The sequence below is a fragment of the Thunnus thynnus genome, chromosome 5 (assembly GCF_963924715.1).
Source record: "Thunnus thynnus chromosome 5, fThuThy2.1, whole genome shotgun sequence".
Lineage (NCBI taxonomy): Eukaryota > Metazoa > Chordata > Actinopteri > Scombriformes > Scombridae > Thunnus > Thunnus thynnus.
In genome coordinates, this window is record NC_089521.1 from 24,487,610 (window position 1) to 24,506,562 (window position 18,953).

The 18,953-nt window shown below is 39.8% G+C and overlaps 3 protein-coding genes across 3 annotated transcripts; 1 reads left to right on the forward strand and 2 right to left on the reverse strand.

Annotated features, from left to right (window-relative positions):
• Window positions 1–561: 561 nt before the first annotated feature.
• Window positions 562–8,508, reverse strand: hdac10 (histone deacetylase 10). The gene is made up of 20 exons (XM_067590313.1): window positions 8,283–8,508; window positions 6,365–6,499; window positions 6,160–6,256; window positions 5,909–6,006; window positions 5,627–5,731; window positions 5,455–5,523; window positions 5,236–5,362; window positions 4,602–4,667; window positions 4,461–4,520; window positions 4,241–4,330; window positions 3,838–3,944; window positions 3,675–3,742; window positions 3,344–3,587; window positions 3,111–3,201; window positions 2,889–2,974; window positions 2,322–2,378; window positions 2,139–2,220; window positions 1,626–1,814; window positions 1,351–1,510; window positions 562–1,252 (listed from the first exon to the last, which is right to left on the reverse strand). The coding sequence occupies exons 1-20, from the start codon at window positions 8,339–8,341 to the stop codon at window positions 1,221–1,223; spliced, it is 2,022 nt and encodes a 673-aa protein (XP_067446414.1). The 5' UTR covers window positions 8,342–8,508; the 3' UTR covers window positions 562–1,220.
• Window positions 8,509–9,874: 1,366 nt separating this feature from the next.
• Window positions 9,875–12,660, reverse strand: aplnr2 (apelin receptor 2). Its single transcript, XM_067590314.1, has one exon. The coding sequence runs from the start codon at window positions 11,707–11,709 to the stop codon at window positions 10,231–10,233; it is 1,479 nt and encodes a 492-aa protein (XP_067446415.1). The 5' UTR covers window positions 11,710–12,660; the 3' UTR covers window positions 9,875–10,230.
• Window positions 12,661–16,506: 3,846 nt separating this feature from the next.
• Window positions 16,507–18,552, forward strand: LOC137183341 (endonuclease domain-containing 1 protein-like). The gene is made up of 2 exons (XM_067590330.1): window positions 16,507–16,866; window positions 17,005–18,552. Exons 1-2 carry the CDS (start codon window positions 16,573–16,575, stop codon window positions 17,608–17,610), a joined length of 900 nt encoding a protein of 299 aa, XP_067446431.1. The 5' UTR covers window positions 16,507–16,572; the 3' UTR covers window positions 17,611–18,552.
• Window positions 18,553–18,953: the final 401 nt, after the last annotated feature.

Here is an 18,953-nt window from a genome sequence, read left to right on the forward strand (position 1 = left end):
TACGGATTTTTCAATAAAGGAGAAGGAGAACATTTTAAAGTTTTTTAACAAGGTGATTGAGGTCTTAAAACATGTCTGGAGGGGACCTTAAAGTGTACAACCCATAAAATAAAAACAAGTGGGTTTTAAGATGCTTTTTAAAGATGTGCTCTTATTTGGCTTTGAAGACTTTATGGAAAACTGTTGGAGTCGAGGAGAAAAAACATTAAATGAGTGTTTTGTTTAGTTTAAATGTGACTAAATTTATTGGTATAAAAACAGGAATGGTCATACTGATGGTTTGCAACAAAAGAGTCATTATGTGCAGTTTCTAAATGTGCAAATCTCACAGTTTGGTGAAGAAATATTAAATGATCTTACTTGGTTTTAAATCTTAAAGATCTCCTCCAGATATATAACATAAAAGATATTTAACATACAGCTTTGAATAATTTGTCTCCTAAGGTTTTTCCACAAAAAAAGTTCAACCAGTTACCTTGTTCTCCTTCATTAAAAGTCCAGTATCTATGACTATATAATTAATTCTTGATAACATTAAATATTCAATAAAATACGCAACAATCAAAGTTTGAAAAAAGTTCATTTATTAAGAAACAATCTCACAACCGTCATCAGACTTTGATTCAAACATTAAAAAGCCCCGATTCGTACTCAGAAGTAAATGACATCAGCTTTTTCCAACTGAGCCTCACCCACTTCAAACCAGTGAGAAGAACTCAGAGAAAAAAATGACAAGAACTGAAATCTGTCATGTGATATAACCAAAAACTATTTTAACTGGCAGAAAATGTGTTCATGTAGGACCCCATCAGTCACAGTAAGAAGCTGAGAAAACCAGTTTTCAGGGCCTTTAAAAAAGGTCCACCTACTACAGTAGCAACCAGAACTTCTCAAGAAAGCTAAGATTATCTTCACCACATATACTCCATATATTAGCCAAGCCTTTAAATGTGTTAGTCTGTGAATCAAAAGCCCTGTCAATCCATTTCACAATCAATCCCACCTAATCACATTATGTAATTATGTCCTTGTGTAAAACATTACAGTATTTCCATGTATTCTGATCATGTCTGCTGAGACATACTGTTTATTTTATGACAGAATATATCAAATATAGGCTCAATTTGGACATTAAACACTGACAAAAAAGTATAAAAGGGTATCAACACATTAGATTAATGTTCTTCATCTGATTTTTACAAAGAGGAGCAGGAGTTGCTTCAGTGGTCGTCACCTCTTCCACTTTCTGGTGCTGTTTTTGGAGACAAAATTATTTAATTCAATGTTTGTCTTTATTTTTTTTATTTCGTCATTTTAAAAGCTCTGCAGATGTAGATTACGCAATTGTACCTGTGGTCTGCAGCAGTTTCCAGTCAGTCTGCAGCCTGCGTCTGAGGCTCTCCAGCGCTTCCACATCTTCTGGTAGAGGAGCATGAAGCGGCCCCAGAGAAGGGGCAGCATTCCCAACGAGTGAGGAGGCCGTTGGGTCGACACAAGCCTTCTCACTTTCCTGAGAAAAATAAATAAATAAATAAAAATTGACCGCTAAAGTAGATCACCATGTCACTCAAACCTAATGAAGCCAAAGATGAACAGTTGAGGGCATCTTGTCTCAGCCTTCTCACCTGCATGAGTACCAGAGTGTGTCCTTGTGCCAGGCCCTGTAGCAGGCCCGTTAGCTGTTGCCAAACACTGTCACACATCTCACTATCTGGCATCCGAACCAGCAGAACCAGACTGGGGTCGTACTCGTACCCCAGAGGCAGAAGCAGGCCGAACATGGCCTGTACGAACCCTGAAACCTCACTGCAGCCCTGTGAGAGCACAAACACACATCCCCTGTACATAAAACACACGTTCATACAGGCGTTCACAAACATTAATGTTGTGGTAATAATCACAGTATTACATCATATTTATGTGTTAAAATATTTCACATGGTAAAAACTCAAATTTATGATAATGACATTTAATCACATGGATTGAAATATGAATTTACATTCAAGTTGTAGTATTTAAGATCTCATGGTGTGACAGATCATGCTAAAATATTCATACATGAATGTTGACAACCATTAAAACACATAATAAATCAATGCTATTGGAAATAACATCCAGTCCTACATGTAGTAAAATACCTTCTTCAGACACACAGGAACGTAATATTTGCATTTCTGTTCCTCTGGCTCCTTCCCGCTGATATGCACCACCAGTGAATTCCTTAAAATCAAGAGATTTCTGTTACCATGTTTTTGGTGCTGTTGCAGTCAGAAGGGACATATTTTCTCATTAACTTTTAGGGGAGTATAAATCATAATTACCCATCCTCTGTGATTTGACTCGGGACCGTCCCGTCTCCAACACACACGACCAAAACGCTGCATGAAGAGAAAGAAGCATCAAATGTATACAGTATATTTATACTACCTTAACAATAAACTGGCTAGTAATAGACATGTAAACTTCACTGTTTAGTCCTTTGTTGGTTTACTTGTATTACATGAAGTCAGCTTGTTTTTTAAAAGAAATTTCCATCCATGGATACTCTTATAGTTAGATTTAGACATTAATCTGTAATTGCTTGGTGACTGTTGAATATTGCTCTTTGCTTCCAAGGGGTATTTACTGTGTTAATATTTGATACAACTGCAAAAACTGTATCCACATTGGGTATCACTTCATTTGGCCATCACACAAATAAGAAAAACAAGCTGCTGAATAACAAATTGGCCCCAGAAACACAAAACACACACAGCCAAAATTAAAATAAATAACAACAACAAAAAAAAGGACAGTAAAGACATTTCTGCACAACAATCTGTTTTATCACGACATAATCCCTTTATCTCAGTAATATGTAAGTTAGGATTAGATCCATATTGTTATACCGGTTGCTGAGAGCGGTTGCAGCATGCTGGATGACACACATCGTCGCCATGGAGACGTCACGGACCAGTGCCAAGCCACTGCAGATCTGAGAGGCAGTAATTAAATGTAATGACATCAGCGTGAAGCCCATGCAGGCAGTGAAGCAAAAAACTGTATTCACAAGGAGGTCACATAGCAGCACTAAAAAAAAAAAAAAGACACAAACAATACTCTGACTGTACCTCGTTCTTCACCATTTTCTCTACCAGGGCAATGAGAGTGGACAGAGTTGAGAGAGCATCGCTGTCATCTGCAGCTTTGAGGAAGTTCTCCCTTATAGTGAAAAAAAGGGGGGGAAATAAAGAATATTTTAACGTACTTTGGTTCTTTTGGATTCAGTGAACATCCTGAAGTTTATTACTATAAATGATAATATGTTAACTGTAATGAACCATCACCAACAGCAGCTCCGCACCTGAGTTTGTTGGCTATAAGTGGGTTGAGATTCTCTGATAAGCTGAAGCGTTTACACCCATCCGGGCAAGCCACACTGTCAGGGAGCACTAAGGCAGTACGAACAAGAGGAGCGACACGTTTCGGAGGTTCTGGCCACACCTCTTCCTTTTTGGTTACTGCCTCTTCTCCCTTCTCCAGCTTTTCTTCTTCTTCTTCTGCCAGTTTAATGCGCTTAGTGCTGAGTTCAAAGTCTGGTAGATCAGCTAGAGAAAGATGAAATAAAACATTTTTTAACGAGGCAGTGATGATAAAAGTGACACAAGGGCTTAAATAAGGAATGGATGTTATACCTGCATATTTGAAGCAGGACCAGTACTTCTTATGAGCTGAACGTGTACAGTGAAGGGACTCCAGTGCACTGATAGAGGAAAATTCACAACAGTTAAAAAAAAGCACACAAACACACAGAGTTAAGGTTTGAACTTGTTACATTTGATTCAGAGCGAGAGAGACCTTTTACAGGGACTGTCGATGTTTGAAGGCCGAGGTGCAGGATCTCCGAGCAAAGTGTGAACTGTCTGACACACAGACTGGGCGAGGGAAGTCAAGTTGTACCCTCCCTGGAAAATATTCACACAGTATAACTTCCCAGTTTCCTCCCACAGGACACTAGCAGAATGCAAAATTCTCCCACACTGCTGAGACTATTAAACAATAATAACGTGTAATGTAGGTATTGAAAGATTAGACTTGTGTATGTTTTCAGTCATTGTGGTCATTCTCATAAATAACAGTGTCATAAAAATAATCACAGTAACATGCCTGACAGAGAAAAACAACTCAACTGATGGTGTTTCCAGGAGAAATGATATTAAAAGGAACAAATGTAAATCTAAAGAAACAACAACAAACTGACCTCCAGCACAGCACACAGTTTGCCTCCTGCAAGGTTCATCAAGAGGTGAGTGAGGTGGGCAAAGATATCAGGGGTTGCACACATTTCACCCTGAAAATATAGAAAATCCCGACAGCAGCATATGATTCTACATACAATAAGTTCAGCATAAACAAAAAGGATATACACAAGTATCTGTAGCAATCCGAGCTTTATTATGGTAACGGTTTATCTTCAGTACCTCTGGATCACCGATGGCAGAGTCAAAGCCTGCACACACCAACACCAAGTCTGGGCAAAACTGTGACACAGAATCACATGTTCAGTTAAATAATCCCTCACATGACTATCTGTTAATCGAATTGTACATTTTCCGTCTCACCTCGTATGCGACTGGCAGGAGGACGTGAGAGAAGACGGCGAGATAGTCGCTGTTCTGCATTCCCACCTGGAGAAAACATAATGAGACCTATTTAATGGAGACGAAGCTTGTGCACACAAACGTCAAAGCAAATTTGAGATCAGTGCTGAAGAAATTGGGCAATTAACAATTAGTTAACAATGAATGTACAATGAAAATATAGAACACTTTTATGTTCACATCCTTCTCCTTCACAAACTGGTGGAGCTGCTTTTTAGAGCAGCTGGTGGTCAGAATAAGGCTCTGTTAACTTATAATGAATATTAATCATTATTTGAGAAGTTTATACATTAAATGACTTATTGATTAATCAACAAAGGTTAATGTATAATGAACATAATTGTTAGTTGCAGCCTTAATTGTAATATATCAAAAAATGTCTTCATGTTAATTGCGTTAATTGTGAATAGTATGTTTTTAAAAAAAAGACTATTCAAAATATTTTTAGGAAGGGGAAATTGTATGTTTTCGATCTCTTTTCATCATATTTTCGAAGGATATGAAATTAGAGGATTTTATAAACAAGGTCCAAAAAAATAAATAAATAAAAAGATTTATAAATCACTTCAAGTGTATTTTGGTAGACGTTACTGACCTTGTTCCAGGGTACATTTATGTTGAATCCAGCCCCTTTCTCTTTGCCAACACAGTCATAGTCTGATTCTCTAAGTTGAGGCCAGAATTTCTGATGCTCATATCGGTGCCAGGAGAAGTAGAGCACGCTGGAAAATGTAGTGTGCAGAACTTAAGATGCCAGAAGAAAGACAATGTCCACTTACAAAATTCACAACCCCTCCCATTTCCAAAGACTCACCTTGGATCGTCTTCAAAGGAGTACTGCACCCCTTGACCGTGATGGATATCCCAGTCAACTATCAACACCCTGAAGAAAAAAAATCCATAAAGATGTAAATATAAAGAACCAATGAGGAGGTTCTTAGAGAATTGATTTCTCTCATAGTTGCAAGAATAAACAGTCATATTACCTTTGAACCCCATATTTTTGCTTGGCATATTTAGCTGCTATGGCCACATTGTTGAACACACAGAAACCATTGGCAGCACTGCGCATACTGTGATGTCCTGGGGGTCTATCAACAATGACAGAGAGGTGATATACATGTCAGGATTTTTTCCCCAGTAACTTATACAACATTACGTCTATACAGAGCACAAAAAGATCTCTTGAAAGTTGTTAAATAGACTTATGAGCAACAAATAAACCAGGCCTGTCAGGCTACTCATGTGTCACTTGTTAACAGCCTCACCTGACCAGAGCCATGCCATTCCTCACCTTCCCCGTCATAACACTGTCCACCAGTTGCAGTGCGGCCCCTGCAGCCAGCTTGGCACAATGATAGATGTTCTAGGACAGTAAATGAGAGAAAGAGGTGACAAGCTAAGAGTAAAATTGACCTCCGAGAGGTGTTGATACAGATGAACCACAACGGCCAGCGAGGTGCTTTTATTAAGCAGCAACCGACTCAAAAAAAGAAAGAATATTATGTGTAGTACTGACTGGGTGGAAGTAGACATCACCATATTGCAGGGTGAATTCCTTCAGGTCTTCAAGAGTCAAGTAAGGGGTCTTCTTCACTGCCTCCAGGTATTCCTCACTGTTGGGAGCAACAAAGTACATGTAGCTATTTCATCCTCATCTTCAGAGGTAGAAAAAAACAAAAAACAGAGCAAGGTGTGGGCTCTTTGTCGACATCAGGACTGACCTGTGAACCAGCAGAATGTCGGCGTCCGTGGCCTCCCGGACAGGTATGGATACACAGCGATCAGCCAGACCGCTCCTGACCAAAGCGTCATGACTCACTGTGAGACGCTCGGGCACCTCAATCTTACACACTGGACTGGAGATGGAAAACAACATGAGGTTGAATTAAGTGTTTGAATTTTGTGTTGTAGATTTGTATGTGAAGTAGCCAGTATCAGTATTTGAATTCAGGACAATTTGTGTTTCAACATTTAGTCATCAGTACTTTTGTGATTTTATTTTTTGCACTTTTTATGTGCAAACAACAAAAACAAAAACATGTGACAGGAGAGGTCAAGAAGCTGGAGGCTTGACTGATATGAGAGGTTTCTGTTATTCTGGAAATCTCCCGTCCTTCCACTTTACTCCACAAGGCTCAGCGATGTCACGTTCTACTCTTAAAGGATCAACGGACTCTTTCTGAGAGGTGGCAGCCTTTTTCTAGCACACTTTCAGAGCCTGTCCACAATCCATCTGGATCAATGACTACTCTGTTTGCTATAACCAGATATTTGTAATGTTGTCTCCATAGTGTTTGATGATGTGATCTTACTATACATTTTGTAAATCACGCTTTTTGTTTGGAAACTGACTATTCTCCTCCGTTTTTTAAACTTATTATATTTTATTTATTCTCGTATTTTATATATTTATTTATTGTAATTTTGTTTAGTAGTTATGCAGGTTGGAGGGAGGTGAGGGAGGAGCGTTCATGTTGGGCTTTGTTGCTGTAGACTCCAGGTGATATGTACGCAAACACACCTGTTTATTGGTGTTTGTCTAGTTATGGTTTGGGGTACATTCACAAATAAAGTGTTGAAACTAAGAAGACATAGGCTTATACACACAAAAGAAACAGGGAAAGGCAGTGCTGCTCACTTGACAGTGTAAATGGAAGAGACTAGTTAGACATCATGCTAATGTAATGCTAATTTAATCTATTTTTAAACTTCAGTCTCAAAAGGTTTCAAAGCCTGAGCAATACTATTTTTGTGATCCTCACCTGGTTATCCAGTTTAACTGCAAATGCACATAAAAATACCATAATAATCTCACCTTTTTATGGTGGATTTTAACTGGGAAAAGGTATACTATGTTTGGTCTTGTATAATTTCTGTGCACACAAACACAAATAAACAGAAGAATCTCCCCTAAAACTATGTAAAATGGTGCCAAAAATAACGCGACGTTGTGTCTTAAAGCAAAAAAGGAGCTATACCCATATATCTCAGTCCAAAAACAGAACAAAGCAGTTTTGAATAAAATCTTATGGGTTGTCCATGAACTGTCACTGTTTATTTTGCTCTGTATTACACAGTTGGCCAGCGAAAAGAGTGCAGAAAGAAATATCTGGAGCACAATGAAACAGTATGATAAAGACAGTGCCGAGGGAACATGGACATAAGGAGTGAAAATTAAGTTTAAGTAACGATTTCTGTCATTTGACGGCGCATAAACACAAGCACAGCTGTTACTATGCGGCTAACGGTAACAGTGCGTGCTCCTCTTTAACTGACCGGACTAGAAACAAACAATCAGAAACTTACGTTCCTACCGTTACAACAACTGCAGCTATGTGTTTCCACAGAATTAAACTGGAGACAAGAAACAACAGACAGTAACGTCAATTGGTTAATTGAGGGGTAAGTTAACGGTTACTAAGGGTAATGTAACCTCAACGTTACTTGCACCGATCTACCTTTATCACTATATGAGCATATGATTAAATGAAACATAGCTAACGTACAACCAACCAGCGGTGGTATAACGATAAAGTCAAGTAAGTCACAACGTCCCCATACAGGTTTATTTGGTTAGTTAACTAGTTAGCTACGCACCAAAATGCTAAGTTATCTGTCTTGTAAGTTAACGTTACTTACTCAACCCAGAGCAGTTTGTACTTGGTCATCTCCTCATCGTAAATCAATGCGGTCCCCATCTTCAGTAGTTCACCGATCAATCAAGCAGCGAGGAACAGAGAAAGACAGCAGCTTTTACCAAACTTTTGTGAAATTCGCTGGACAGGCTCCCACTGTTACTTTGCTCCAGGTTATCAACAAGACTCATTTATGACAGCGCGGTCATAGTTCAAATCAAACTAGCCATTTGATAGCTTAATGATGCTGCAGCGCCACCTTCTGGATGGGTTCCGGTACTTCCTTCTGCAAGAACAGACCTTTATCCTTTTTAGAAATTTAAATGCTCTATGAGCCTGATTAACAATTTCACAATTTTTCAAAGTCTGTCCTAAAACAACAGTTAGGTGCCAAAATGAACATTGAAATTGTTTTTTCTTGCTGCAATCATTCCTCCTATTCATATTGGCCATTAAAAGATCCCTTCATAATACACTTATATGGGGCAAAAATCCACAGTCCTCCTTCTGTGCAAAAATCTGAAGCTTCAGCCATCCAAATTAGTCAAATCAAGTAGATATCTTTTAATGTTACAGTCTTTTAAGTGCCAAAGTCCCTCTTTTTGTTACTATACTTCCACCACAGATAAACTTTTAAATGCACACTGTGAATTTTGGCCGCCATCACTTACATTGAAAGCACATTTGAAGGGGATCTTTTAGCCAGTATGAACAGGAGGAATGATTACAGTGAAGAAAACCTCTTTCAAGTGTTCATATGGGCACCTGACTGTTGTTTTAAGACAGACTTGAAAAACTGTGAACTTTTCCTTTAAAGCAAGTTCAGTATTACTTATTTGTTCCCTGAAACAAAGGAGAAATGAGGTGCCATTTAGCTGTGTGTTCTCACCTGATATTGTACTTCCTCTTGCATTTTTCCTTTTGGTCCTTCCTGTCCCTAATTCTTTGATTTGTTGTCATTTAAACTGCTTTACAAATGCAGAACGACCAAAGCACAATCTTTTTCATATTAAAAATATGTACTATGTTTTACTTACATATACAAGAATATTTTTTTTAGAGCAACCCAGCACTCTTAGTTACCACAGATGTAGATGGTCTGTGTATGAAGTATAATTCATTTGCAGTTGTTTACATTGTATAATGAAAAACCACAATTTTGGGGGGTATTACCAGATTTCATTGTTTTAAGAGGTACAATACAATTCAGCGTGCTAAAGTGTCTGCTTGTTCCATTATCCAACGTGTACAAAGAAAATTGAAACAACATGAGGAAATTGAAATTGAAATGCCACTTGCTCTTGAGGGGCCCCGCCGAGGCCCCTGTGCAGGGATCCCCAGGCGTGCCCCCTCGGGCCCTCATTATAAAATATTGCTAGAACGTTAAACAAATGTATAAATCTGCACAAAAAAATGAAAAACATTGAATAAATACCGTATAATTACCTACTTTAAACAAAGGATTGTTTTATACAGTATTATTTTGTAAATTCATAGAATGTGGCTGTAGGTACTATTGTTTTTTTAACAAACGAGACAAGGGTGAGTTTGCAGGATTTTTATTTTAATATAAAAACAGCAGTAAAAACAGTGCAACGCAAAATCAATGAACAACTCAGAGCACTCAGAGTACAAACTATAGTAACAGATCATATGACAAGAATATTTGGTCTGCCAGAGGCTATTTCTGAGGACGTGGTGGCATCATTTTCTGTGAGATTTCTTATGGATTGGAACCAGGGAATATATGTCTATGTATGTATGTCTATATATGTCTAATCTATGAATTCAAGACTGTTTATTTGATGAGGATGTTTATTTTAAAAATATTGACATTTGACACAATTTCTCCCAGAGTCTAAGGGGAGTGTCTATTAATATCTTGGCCACTTTTGTTTGGTTTGGCTTTAAGTCCCTTGGAGAGTGAATGGATTAGCTCTTTTTGGGTGCTCTCACCCCTCAGTGACCACACTATTTGCTTCCCCTACCCTCTCCTCCTCAATCCTATCTGCTGTTTCCTCCTGCGTTCTTGTGGGGAAACCTGAGCTCCTTTCCTCTTTCTCTCCCTCTCCTCTATCATCCTTCCTTTCCTTTCTCTCTCCTCCTCTCTTGCACAACAGAAGTAGGGCTCCTCTGCATCTCTTCCGAAACGATGGGTCACAGGCAGCGTAGAGGAGAGGGTTAAGGCAGGAGTTGAGATAAGCTAAACAGGTGACATATGGGTGAGCAGCTAGTAAGATCTGATCTAAAGAGCAGGAGTATGGGACAAATCCAAACTCCAGCAGCAGGGATACAGTTTTATTAACATGTAGGGGCAACCAGCACAGGAAGAACGCCATCACTAAGGTGACAATGACCCTGAGGAGTCTGCGCTGACGCCTGCGGTCAGGGCGAGGGCCCCGTCCAAAATGTCTGCTGAGGAGCTGAGCCAATGAGCAGTAGCACACCAGCAAAATGACAAGAGGAAGCAGGAAGCCAATCAGAGTTGACTTCAGGCTCAACGCAGCTGCCCACCACATCTCAGCCCGCTCCCTGTCTGTCTCCTCCAGCTCTGCTGCAATCAGCATGGAGTAATCCATCTGGCAGGAGAGGAAAACAGATCCAGAGTCAGCAGGGCGACCTGGCTCCAGCTGCCAATCGTCCTCAGATTCAGGGTCTAGCTCCACCTCCCGGACAGAGCGCAGCAGCAAACCAGGAAGTGCAAGGACCCCCGCGAGCGCCCACACTCCTCCAAGTATCCACAGAGCCCTGCTGGGGCAGCTTTGCGGGGTGTGGTGGCTGGAGTGCCGGCGCCCAGTCAGAACCCAGTACCGTTCCACACTGAGCATGCTCAAGCTGAACACACTGGCATACATGTTGAGAGCAGTGAGGAAGCTGCTGATTTGGCAGAGGGGTTGGCCAAACGGCCAGTGGTAGCCCATCGCTGTGTAGACGGCCCACAGAGGGAGAGTTACAAGGAAGCAGAGGTCAGCTAAAGCTAAACTAGCTATAAGAGAGTCTGTCAGTGAGCGAGAGGGACGTGGGATGGAGGGAGGACAGGAGGAGGAGGTGGAGGAATGAGAGGAGGGTCTGTAGTTTTGTCCTGAGAAATATCCACCATTTTCTTTGTTCTTTTGAGGAAAAGAGCCGCTGTGGACTCTACCAGCATCCCTAATGTTCTGCTGATTGGTTCTGAAAATGTTTTTGCAACAGAACTTCCCAACTCCAGTGTGGTTTTTCTCTCCTGTACTCTTTCTCCTCCCGTCGGCTCGGTCCAGGTAGGCCCAGAGAACCAGGCCGTTACCGAGGCAGCCAACCAGGAAGGCCATCAAGTAGACGGATGGGATGATGGAGAAGGAGGGAGACCAGTCGCTGTAGTCGCAGTGGAAGAGGGGAGTGGGAGAAGGGGAGGGGGAGGTGAGGAAGTCGGCGTCTGACATCTGTCTGTCCATCTCCCTAGATTCTATATGACGTTATTTGTCATTAAAATCATTGGAGGCTCCGATAAGTTCTCAAAACAATGACGAGAAGCCAAAAATCTGATGTCCCAGACTGGTGAAAGTGTTTCAGATATAAGATTATGAGTCCAGTTGTGGATGTTTCCACTTCTCTTTCACTTGTTTCACTTTGTCAGTCGATGATCTAGAAAAACAATGAAATGCAGAAATATCATTAAACCTTTGCAACAGGAATAAATACTGTTAATACTGAACATGCAAAGTTGTTAATAAGATGACCATTTCAGGCCACGCTGGCAGCATTTAAATTCAAGGATTTTATGCAAAAACAAGATAACCTGAATATACTGAATATATCATGTTTACATCCAAGGAAACATTCACAAGAGCTGAATCAAATCTTGGACAAATGTAGAAACAGACAAAAGATCTCACTGCACTCATACAGTAGCTCCCAATAAGTTTCAAAGGGCAACCACGTAGTGTTTTCTGTCAGGCCCTGACTTATATATATTACATCTATTGGTAGTGATAAATCAATCTTGTGAATCTTGCTTGTTTCTGCTTTTATTCTTAAAGTCCTCAGAGTGATTATAATGATGCTCACAACAGACACTTACCTCCAGCTACTCCATCAATTTGTACAAAATCCTTTCTAAAATATCACTGTGGGGCAAAAGTCTCTCTCTTCTTATCCCGTCTTCTCTCGTCGCACTTTCTCTCTGTGACTCTCTCAGTCCCTGCATCTGTACAGTACTTTGTCGGCTGAGGGAGGTGTGTCTTCATCTTAAGTCTGAATATATAGCAGGGTCCCCTACACACACACACACACACACACACACACACACACACACACACACACACACACACACACACACACACACACATATACACACCCAGAACCCTCCTTTTTCTTGTTCTTAAACCAGACCACCCCAGCAGAGAGTTACGAGACCTGCAAACAACCCCCCCTCAACACAAACACATACACCTCCCGTGAGACACAATAACCCCCCCTGTCCCTCCTCCCCTACATGCACACACAAACCCGAGACACACAAACAGAGCCCCCGATCCTCCAGGCTGCTGTCATCTATGCACAGACACAAACACATCCGAATGCACATACACGAATGAGTGCAAACACAAACGCGCTCTTTGTTCTCTGTGTCTCACATGCTCAAACACACACAGAGTATAAAGTGGTCAAATGTAACAACCCACGCACACAGAGGACAAATAACAGCCTTCACATTCACAATCAGGCTGCAATATCAGAATAGAAGAGTGAATGTTCATGAATACATCCAAAAGGCCTTTAAACCATTGATTTGTATATACCTGGTGTAAACTGGAACAATACTGACAGTTTTCAGATGAAAGTGGTTCCTAACCCACAGCTGTGTTATTTTTTTTTACCATAAAATTGAATTGAAAAGTTTCAGTTGCACTGTTGTGTTGCGTAGTCTAAACAGTGTTTCTAAAGGCTTTCGGCCCTGCACGTTTTAAAGCAGTGTTCAGTTTTATGCAGCAGCAAGAGGCCTTTATCAAAATAAGCACTGAGATCAAGAGACTCTAAGCAGGTGAAGTAAAATAATGAAAATAATATTGAAATTGGGGATGAGTGTTAGGGTGTAGATGCTGTTCATATGGCCTTATAGGTAAACCAGCTCTAAATAAAATGTGTCTTTGTGTGAAAATCATGGAAAAAACAGTTGTAGTTAGTTAATAATTCTCAATACGACCTTCTAAAAAGGCTCCCTATATGAAAGAGAATATAAGTTTGGGCTTTATTAATGATTAATATTATTAATCTATATTATTTACTAATGCTTTATAGGTCAGTTATAAGCCACTAATGAGAACAACTTTTGGGTTGTCAGGTTGTGGAAACTCACTGTGACTGATTAGACAGTTTGACCACTTGTTTATAGAAAAGAGCTGCAGATTAAGTGCATACAAACCCTTTATTAATGACTTATTAACATTTATAGCTACAGACTTGTAGAGATGGCTTATTAGAAAGTGAGAACCCCATGAACATCTATTAATTGGTTACCAATATTTATAACTGCATGATTATGAAATATAAAGCCAGAGGGATTTTTTTACAACCTGGTAACCCCAAATATGGTCTTATTTATGGCTGATAATAGAGCTATAACGCATAAATAAGTGATCTCTTAACCATTGATAAAGCCGGTAGTGACAGTTTATAAGTACTTTATAAAGGGCGCATTATTAGAATAGTAGAAACAGAGTTTTTTTCCTGTCAAAGCAGATTCACTCATTTCATCAACAGTAGAGCTCTCATGCAGTCTTCTGTTTTGAAGCTTAAGGGCTGAACTTGGGTGATGCAGACTGCATCTTCTTTGCAGAGGCAAAGAGTTTATTATTCTATTCTGAAAAAATAGATAATAAGATATTATTAGATATAAATTTTGATTTGCATCCAGACAGACACAAGATCAGCTCAAGACACATGATTTTATCTTCAAGAATTTCTAAAGCAGAGTGACGTGTCACAGTGAAGACATGCAAGAAGCTGCTGCTGCTGTGCACACACCTGTTATGAGCCAGTAAACCAGGAGACAGTTGACACCTCAACTAAACATTTACAGGAAAATTGTTGGTAGACACTTAAGGATCACAGTGTCTAGCTGCCACTGAACGTTTATCAAGAGAAAAATATGTATAATGGTAACAATTTAATGATTCAATGAAAAAAGTGACACCTGCATACTGACTGTTAAAATCATTTTAGAAAACATTGTCTATTTTAGGAAAATGTGATGCAATGCACACATGACTTTTTTCATTGATGTAGTGCTTTAAATAGCCTTGCACCTATGTGATAGCTGTATAATTTCATCCCTTTAACAATTTAAGTAGAGCCACAGTATTACTGTGTAAGCTAATCAGTTATTTTATATGCCCTACACTATCCACATTGTAAAACAATTTCTCTGATAAGATGACGATGCTTTCATGGACATCCTACTAGCCAGTTTTTGACTGTATTTGCAAATTGCAGTGTCACATGAAGATTAGTGACAGTGTCTATGCGGGGGAGAGAAGGCAATGCACAAGTAAAAGAGATAAATGTACTCACACTTGCAAACATGAGCTTGAGAGACATTTTGGAGTTTTAAGTATTGTTTCTCAACCCCACAGTGATTGATACAGATATAAGATAGATGGATAGATACTGTAGGTCAGCTTGGGGTTACAGTGTAAAGCGTGGAGACGGTCCGATAGTAAACAGGAAGTGTTTGTTTCCACAGGGGCAGAGGTCACGTTGCCATCAACCTGTTGTTATGGGAACAGATGTTTCCAAAAACATTCCACAGTCTTTTCTCTCAGTGGAACAGGCTGGTGAACACACACACCAAACTTTACTTACTGAGGAGGAAAGAAAGGCAGAGTAATTGATTCATTGAGAAGAAAACTGTGGGCAGAGCATCACAGCAGGAAACAACAGGGGCAGAGATACGCTTGAAGAGGGGTTTCACTAACATTTTTGAGACGCGATGGTCCCAGGGGCTTCCAAACACACACACCTACTGCTTCAGCAGTAAATACATTTATATAATAAATAAATATCCTCAACAACATTGCTTAATTTAAAAAGTGACCTTTGGGAATGACACAGTTTTAGTGAAGAGATCTGCCAGGAAACAGTTGCTCTTCTGAATATGTTTGACTAACCTTCCTCTATGCCAGACATTCTCTTAAAATCTTTTTAATCCCCTCAACATTCAGGTTTTTCTCCTTTTTAGCTTTGAGGTTGATAAAGTCACATTTTCCCACTCTGTCTGACAGTATCATACATTCTGTATCAGCTTGTTTCAGTTCTTTATTGAAGCTATATGATGTTTCTGTGACACCCCCTATGTAGCATTTATAAGCATTATATAGCCTGAACATCAAATAAATTGTTTATAACACACTATAGTTGTAAGCAGATGTAAGGACATTTAAGTGTTTATCAGTGTGCAGTCAACAATTATAACTTTTCCTATGAAGACATATTCCATTATCCATTATTACAACTGTGTTTTACTATGTTGTCATTCATTTTTTGTTAACACAGTAGCCTCCACTTACAGGTGCACACAGGAGGAGTTATAGCTGTTGACAACTGCATGAATACACTGCTTACACTACATTATATTGTATTATAAACCATTTATTAACTGTTTATATACTGCTTATAAATGCAAAATTGGGGGACTTAGAGTAAATTGTTACTAATATTTCCCCTGAGTGAAATATTCAGAGCCAAGACTCCATATTTTTTATGGCAGCACCATGACATCAAATGGAAATATTCTAGATGTGAATCATTTTTAAACATATATCCCCCAAATTAAACCATTGACAACTTTGGAAACTTTGGCATCCCTGAAAAAATTTTAGCTAAAGTTGGTTTTAGCAAATTTTGGCTGCACAGCCTGGGTTTGTACTGACTGACCCACACCAGGTCAGTGAGATTGAAGAGGTTAAGTTACTCCTAAATGTCACAGTATGTGTATAAAGAGCTTGTGACACAATTAAGATTTAGTTACATTACCTCAAACATAATTCCCAACATAACCTCAACCTGAAAAGAGGTCTGATCAGTCAGAATAACTCAAAGCACTCAGAAGCTTTCTGTGCCTGTTATGGCCACTGGGGGTTGTTCATGGATTTCCACACATGGCAATGGTTTGGCTACTGTAGGTGTAAAGAGAAAAAAAGATAAGAATTTGCATATTGTGTCTGAGTACGAGTCACATAGGAGGCAGAGTCCACAGAATAGGACAACCTTTCAAAGGGATTCGTTGCACTGTGGACACAGGTAGTGCACATTTCATCATGATTCTCTACAGAATAGATCAAGCGCTCATCTCTCTGCTTGTTATCGTGATGACAGGGGCAGAGGTGCAGGAAAACTTCTCACCCGAATGTAAACGGTTCCTGTACATGGGCACAGTACCTCGAGGGATTGAGGATCAGCCGTTTAAAAAGATTTGCCAGTTTTACGAAGGCAAACCCCGATTTGTCACTTTGTATGACACCATCAACCGCATTCCTGTTTATTCTGCATACACCTTCAAACGCTCGGATGGCTCCAGGAAGGTCGATGTGCCTTGGATGTATGAACCACAGGTAGGACTGGTTGTTGGATTTACTTTCTTTCACTCCTGAAATTTAAAAAAAGCATCTAGTGTTTATGGGAAGGACTTTTGAAAAGATCCTTTGGCAACTATTCTATGGTATGAACAGTTATTTGTTCATTTCCTGCAGCTCTTCACGTTGTCTGGGTCTCGAGAGATGCAGCAATTCCCTTCAGAAAATGTTCCTAACAGTTTTGGGGATGCTCAGGCCCTGCTGGACGACTACTCTGACACTGTGATCTTTGAACGAGGACAGCTGAATCCAGAAGAGCACCAGGCCCAACCTGCTGACAAAGCAGCCACCTACACTCTGACAAATGTAGTCCCTCAGGTTCGAGACTTCAGCATCGGTCCCTGGAAAGAATACCAGCACACCATCCGCAGACGGCTAAACAACTACTGTCGAGGCACAGCCTATGTGATCACCGGGGTCACCACCTCAGGGCACACAATCCGCCGCCATAACGTCAACCGCCTGGGCATCCCCACCTACTTCTGGTCAGCCTACTGTTGCATCGATTTTGACCACAATGCTCCGTACGCTGAGCGCTCAAAGCTTCCTGCGTTTGCATCTAATGGGCTCAACGACAGAGAGAATAATAAGGTTCAAGAGATGACGGTCCAGCAGCTGGAGGAGTTCCTGAAGAGGGTAACTTATGTTGGCAGCTCTTTCCAGATCTTCTATGACAACTGTATGCCTCCTAATAGTGATAGCAGTGCCCTGCACACGTCTTAAAAAAATCTGATTTAGTAACTTGATATTGACACCAATAATTAAAAACCTAATAAAATTTCTAATCCAATTTAGTTTTTCATAAAATGTCTCTGTGGCATTACAAAATAATCTCAGTTGAAAGATCCACTTACTACCTTTTCTGAGCTCTGATTACTGAAGAAGAACACCATGTGGTTGACAGCTTTGAAAAGCTAGTAAATGGACCATTGATTATTTTGTTACACAAGTCGCTCCCAAAGGTCATGTTCAAATCAGATTTTTTTAAAATGATATATCCTGTTTGTAACCAAATTTAAATTTAAAAATCTGTTCAAAGGCCTTTATTTATTTACCATATATTATTTTCCTATATAACCTATTAATTATCATTTAAATTATGTTTGACTGTACATAAAAAGTCACCATGAGAAAGCTATAGCCTACATGGTTATGCCCTTCATTCAATTTCACTTTATCTTCAGTGAAGAGCTTATCCACTGTGGCTTAATGCCTGAGAACTACACCTGCCTCTGTAGGCCTTTTGTTCAGCACAGACAGATTACATCAATGGTTTTACATTTTGCTACACAGACGCTCAACTGTAGCACTACATTGCTCCTCTCTTACTAAAACCCAGACTACAAATCCAGGACAAACTGGGCCAATATCCCAATTCATATCTTTCAGTTTTTTGATCATATACATTTCAAGAATATTCCAATATACAACTGAACAGGTTAACTTGTACCACACTAGAGGGCAGTAATAACTTGGATTCGGTATATTTTTATTGTTAGTCAAAAGCACTTTCCACATCTGTTCTCAATTTTTGTTGGACACCCTTTTGTTTACATTTGGATAACAAACTGCCATTAAATGTGAACTAAAAAAGCTAAATTAAGCTTAAATGAAATGGAATGTAAAAATAAAAACGATCCTCTTTCTCCCAGCACCTCTTTTTGTGACTGTGTTTATGTAATCCCTCCATTGGTTGTGCTCTATGTATGAACTGGTATAGCAGGTCATAGATGGTCCAAACAGTATAAAAACAGAGAAATGATCCAAAACTAAGAGGGCAGACGTAGCCCGAGGGTGAACGATATGATTAGTAACTCCATTTAGTTTGAGAGGGCAGCTGTATCCTGCCAACTGGCATATGCCACACTGACAGATGGCCAGCTCCACAGCGCCTGTTTTGACCAGCAGCAGACTGATAAGAGCCTAAAATACATTTTTAATCCTCCGCTGCAAGGACAGATTCCCTCGATGGCCATAAGAGGGAGACGGTGTTTATCTAATAGTGTCTCCTCCACATGGTGTAGCAGGACACCTTGACATGGAAAGACTGGAAACACCTCTTAATA